Source organism: Myotis nattereri (genome assembly GCF_964212035.1).
Source record: "Myotis nattereri genome assembly, chromosome: 2".
Taxonomy (NCBI): Eukaryota; Metazoa; Chordata; class Mammalia; order Chiroptera; family Vespertilionidae; genus Myotis; species Myotis nattereri.
The window spans coordinates 94357027-94363026 of record NC_138076.1 but is presented as its reverse complement, the minus strand read 5'-3'; the positions used below and the strand labels follow the sequence as shown (position 1 = coordinate 94363026).

At 41.1% G+C, this 6000-nt stretch overlaps 1 protein-coding gene across 1 annotated transcript in view; it reads left to right on the top strand.

Moving 5' to 3' along the window:
* Positions 1–236: 236 nt before the first annotated feature.
* RUBCNL (rubicon like autophagy enhancer) overlaps positions 237–6000 on the top strand; it is a gene marked incomplete at its 5' end in the record, with an annotated part of 51921 nt that continues 46157 nt past the window's right edge. Inside the window, 3 exons of the mRNA XM_081083141.1 lie at positions 237–756; positions 3746–3828; positions 4544–4754. Coding sequence (XP_080939267.1) covers positions 237–756; positions 3746–3828; positions 4544–4754 — 814 coding nt within the window. The remainder of the gene's footprint in view (positions 757–3745; positions 3829–4543; positions 4755–6000) is intronic.

Below are 6000 nucleotides of genomic sequence, written 5' to 3'. Positions count from 1 at the left end.
TTTTGACTTATAGATCCAAATGGATTAACTGTGTTGTTTAGGGTGAAGTACAAACTCTTTATTTTTTACATCCTCAATGGAAATTGCTTTAAAAAATATGGTTGAGCCCTCATTTATCTTGAATGATTCTTACTCACTGCAGATAAACTCTCCAGCCCTCTTGCTGGCACATGGTGAGTTCAAGGCCCCGATCTACTACGACAACGGAATTTCACATCAGCCCTGAGCCTGGAAAGATGGTGTCACAGTCCTCAGACCAGCAGGGTTTTCCTGTGGAGCCCTGGGAAGGGGTGAGTGATGACTCTGGTGACACTGATGGTTCACCCCACCTCCTGGACACTGACTACCCCTCTTGCCCATCAGACGTCAGGTTCACGAGGCACAAAGCTGCCTGGATTAACCCCCAGGATATGCAGCCTCAGCTGCAGGACTTGCCGCTTCAGGTGCCAACAGTGGGAAACATTGGCAGCAACTTTGTGGGGGATGCTACCTCTCCTTTGGGCACTTCACCATTGTCTCTCAAGAACTCCATGGTGGAGACATCATTGTGGAAGGACACTGTGGACTCCATGGGCAGCTCAGGTAAAAAGAGCAGTGACTTTTCTTTTAACCCCACACAAGAGCGGGCAGTACCCCCAGGACGCTCTCCTTGGATGTCTCCGTTCACAAGCTCCAAGATTTTGACTGCTTCCCTATGTTCTGAAGCTGACAGTGCTTGTTTCAAGCCTTCTCACCTGACAGCTTCCACTGACGAAGGTAACTTTAGTTAGGGACTTTCCTCATTCTTGTCCATTCACACACTTGTTTTGTCTTGGTCTAAAGGTCTAAAGCCTGCCCCACTGTCTTCCTCATAAAAAAAAATGTCATGGGTTTACTCTTAGATCAGAAGCCAGTGCATTAACTCATTTAATATTGTCTTTGGCCCATCTACCTGGACCGTTACAGCTGTGAAATCAAGTATTTCCTTTCTCCTTAGCTGCAGGGAAATGCCATCCTAGCTCAATGTAGTTGATAATCAACATCACCAGTTAATTTTGAGCTCGTGTGTGCCTTCAGGGGCTTCCAGCTTATGAAATTGCCTGCAAGGCAGGGCATCGGAAGTACTCTCAATCCACTGTGCTGGTGTTTCCAGAAAGAATGGGCTCCACTGCACACCAGCACACCAGTACTTACTAGGAGATGATCTTGCCTTTCCTGTTATATTTACTTGGACAGAGTGTGACTAGGAAACAGTCAGTTTTAAAAATAGTAACCACAATTTCCCAAAGGCTATACAAATTAAGGGCTCCCATTGCTATGAGGTCATGCACATATTCCTAAAATACTGAAATTCCTAAAAGAATATAATCCATGCAAAATGCCACCGAGGAGTCAATAAATTAGCTATTGTTATAATTTATAGCATGCTTACTTTACTTTAAAATATTCATTATTTTATATTCATGCTTTGCATTAATTTATATTTCTGTTAGAACTCTAGTTCAAGTAGTCAATGAAGTTTTTTCTGTCAAAACAATTTTAAAAGCTGTCCATGTTTTGTGTGTAAGTTTGTATGCTTGTATGTATTTATATCTCACTAGCAGGAACCAGTCCTCCCCTTTGCTAAAATATGGGGTTTATTAGTTCTATTGGAAACTTTGAAAAGTCAGAGATGATGATAGTCTTCAACACATTAATCATTGCTGAAGAATAGCAGATTTGGGGCAATCTTTCAATGGACTAACTGAATAAGAACCAAATTTGAGCAAAATAAAACACTTTGATGATTGGCTTTTTTTCTGTATTTTTGCTCATTTGCTGGGATAGTTCTCAGGCAAAGAGTAATTTGCAAATTTAGTGGTTGCCAGATAAGAGGTTAGTCTCCCATTAGACTGCCTCACAGGGGAGAGTGAGGAGAACATGGAGAAAAGGGAAAGCCCTCTCCCCTGCAAACCACCACCAGTATGACAAGTTATATAGTGACAGGAGGGTCTCTTTAGGGCCTAGTGTACCCGTGACCCAAATCATTTGTTATATCACTGCATAGAAGTGGTTCTGCAATTTTAAATTATCCTGTAACTTTGTCTTTATAGAAAATAGGTACCCCAGCCCAAACAATCTCTCTAAGTACCTTTAAAAAACCACTCTTTCTTTTAGGAGTATTTCTTTAACTTGGTTAAGGGATTCATTCCATGGGATTAAAAATAAAAATCCTGAGTGATCAGGTTCTTTCTGGTGTGGGCAGCAGCGATGGGGAGAACAGGCATTTGCCCCTACGACGTGGGGTTTTCCTGTGGCTGTTGCATCTCCAGTGGCAGCAGCAGTGTTTTCCTTTGCTAGATAAAATGGTAGGGAAAGACCCCTTGTGTTGTCAGAAACAACTCCACACTTCCTTCGTTTGCGTAGGATCTACACATTTACAAAGCACTTTCACATTCTTTGCTCTTTTAACTTAGTAGATAATTACCCCCGTTCAAAAGATGAGGAAATTTTGATGCGTAGACACAGCTGGTGCATGGAGAGCTGGAACTGGAATCTACACTGTCTGACTCATCTCTGTGCTTTTCTCTATGTTCAGGGTCCAAAACTATGACTGGGTCAAATTCGGCCAGCCTCCTGATTTTACAAATAACAACTTTGCTTGTTTTGTCTATAGCTGCTTTCTCACTACAGTGGAAAAACTGAGTAGTCCGAACAAATGCCATATGAACCTCATATTCTACAATATGTACTAGCTAGTTGCTCTTTTCTGAAAAAATTTGCCCACTCCAGATGGCTTCTGATTCCAAGAGGTTCAAAGTTTTCCATGGTCCCGACCAGCATGGCTCAGTGGTTGAGCATCAACCTAAGAACCAGGAGGTCACGGTTCAATTCCTGGTCAGGGCACATGCCCAGGTTGCGGGCTCAATCCCCATTATGGGGCGTGCAGGAAGCAACCTATCAATGATTCTCTCTCATCATTGATGTTTCTAGCTCTCCCTCCCTCCCCTTCTGCTCTGAAAAAAAAAAAAAAAAGTTTTCCATGGAACAGTGGCTTCCTTGAAGATGAGGCAAGGGATTTGAGTGATCCTGCTTGTCTCTCTGTCACCCGGAGAGCTGTATAATCATCAAGACATTGGCAGCATTTTCTTCTAATTCAGTGGATTGGCACAAGCCAGCTTTTATGGCTCTCACAAAAATGTTTTGACTTAAATGCTACAATAAGAAATCACATGTGTTTTGCTGGTGTTCATTGCCAGTAATGGAGTTGCTTAAGGGTACAGACTGGATGAGTCAGCTGAATAAACCTTCTGCAGTTTCTTCTTGTTTTTGATTGGAGGAAGACCATTTTAGTGAAACAAAGCTGACATTTTTCAGATACTTTGTTTTTGCAAACAGGAAGTTTGGTCAATTTCAGTGAGTTAGAAAAGTGATTCCATGATTCTTATGGCTGTTTCTAGACTGTTTCTTCTCACCTTTCTTCATCTCCTTTAGGTAGTTTCCATGACTGTCTTCTCTTTCTGCCTCATTGGTCTCCTCCATGCCAGGGTTCTTCCATGTGTTCTTATTGTTCCAATGGCCTCTTGTAGAATGATAACCTTTAAGACAATATCTGCAAGCCTTACCACCAGAAGGTTCATTCTTCTTTTGTCATCCTAATTTACTCTAGAGTTGTGCTAATTAAAAAACAACAATATTTAAAAGCCACTCTCTAGAATTATTTTGTTTTCTTAAATAATCGTTGGACTTCTTTTTCTCTATTTTTAATAACTTGCTGTATTGTCAGGTGCTGTTCAAATCAATAGAAGAAGCATTTCATTAAATTCCTTCTCAGCAGAAGCATTTGTGCATCCAGTTGATGTAGAAAAGGTGAATATTTTACTTTTACATTTTTTTATGCCACAAAGAGTATTAATCCTTTAGATAGTGCTGTTATAATTTAAATTTGGAAATTTCAGTTCATGAGGCATGGCAAGTATGTTTCATTTCAGTATTTGATTGATAGAGGGTGGAGGCTGCCAAGAGCCCCAAGCTGAGAAGGGTTCTGAGGCAGTGCCTATGCTCAGCTGGAAAGTCTGCCATGATTGATGAATGATGTCAACCATTGGGCCATCACCAACCTAGGGTTTTATATCACAAGAAATTCAAATTGGGTTATTTATTGATTGCAGTGGACTAAGTCTTATGTCTGGAAGATATGGACTATACTTTACATAATAACCTCTAATTAACTCCATTTAAATACGGCTTCTTGATTTTTATTTATTTTTTTTGTAAGAGAATATTTATTTGGTAAACTACAGAGGTAGAAAAAGTAGTTCCTAGAAGAAATGGGCTTAGGAGAGAATTTATGGAGGTAAAGGAAGAGCCCTTGGAGCTTGAGAGTGAGAAACCTAATGGTAATGTGCCTGGGGTGGGGGAGGGGGGGGAGGGTGGTGTGGGAGAGGGAAGGAAAAAAAAAGGGAAAGGCAAAGGTGTGACCCTGGGAAGGAGAGTGCCTGCTTCTTGATTTTTAAAAATGTAATATACCTCAATGAAAAAAAGTTGATTATCCTTTTGTATTTTAACTGATTTTTTTCTATAGGAAAATGCCCACTTTTATGCTGCAGATATGATTATATCAGCAATGGAGAAAATGAAGTGTAACATCCTGAGTCAACAGCACACAGAGAACTGGAGTATAGAAGAAGCCAGTGGGTCACTTGGGAATGATCAAAGTGACTCTGAAGTGACCTTTTATACCAATGTAAAGCAAGAATCCGGGTCTTCCACTTTTTCAAACAGTGGCTATGAAGGCAAGTGGGGCAAATATGAGAAAGCTTTTTGCTGTAATCTCTACACATATTTATATTCTCTGTCAAATCTGGAAGTATGTCTTTAAATCCTTTGTCTAAAACTTCTGAAATAACCTACTAGTATATTATCCTCATCATAGGTGCCATTTGGGTTTGGGACTGGTTAGCATACTCCACTCCATGGCTAAATCGATGTGTTGTTGTTTTTCTTGGACTTCATCCTAATTTTCCTTTTGGCAGTAGCTGAAATTTTCCATCTTCCTTTGCTTTCTGTCACATAGCATTCTCTTAACTCTACTTCCTTTCCAAGTCCTCGTTCATTCATTCCACAAACACGGAGCCTGAGAGGTGCTGGGTGCCGGGCATCACCAGGCAACAAGATGTGCTCCTTCCCTCCAGGAGCTCTCGTGGTGGAGCCCAGGCTGTGTGGGATCATAGGCAGGGCTCCTCTGACCCAGTGCAGTGGGTCCCAGAGTAGAAGGAGCTCTCGGGAGTTCTTCCTGGAGGGGAGGATAAATAAACTGAGAACTGAAGATAGGACTTGTCATTTTCTTACCATTTCTTAAGTGTGAATCCTGCTTCAGTCCTAGATTCTTCTCTTTCTACCCTGAGATTTTATCCACTGCAACATCTTTCCATTATTCCCTCTCTGTTGACATCTCTCACATCTGTGTTTTTAGTCCTCCAACTCTTTTACGTGCTTGCTCAATATTGCTGGGATCTGTGGAACATGTCCACCTGAATGGCCTCCCAGGATCTCTAACTTAACATGTCTAAACCAGTCATATCTCTATCACTCCCTCACAAGCCCCTTTCAGAAAAAGGAAAAAAAAAAGGATTAAAAACAAATGCTTGCTTTTCCTTTTGACTTCCTTTACCTGGCATTTTAATCAGGACCCTTTCAGGAGAGAAGAACTCACTCCGTGTGGTACATATATAACACAATGCCTGGCATAAAATAGGTGTGTAATAAATTGTTGTTGAATCCACTACCTAGCTCAAATTAAAAGGAACATTATTTAGAAACTATATAGAGCATCCTCATTGAACCCAGTGATGGGAAATATAAAACTGACCAGTAAAGAGGCAGCTCTGGCATCTGTATTTTCTGAGGCAACAAAATGCAATTGCTACTCTTCCTGCATGTAGTTGCTTCATTCCCCTTTTCCACCGCCTGACTTCTTCATCCCTACCCACCCCTTAGCCCTTGTTTTTGTCTGCTATCTCCTTGACTTCTCAGTCAGGG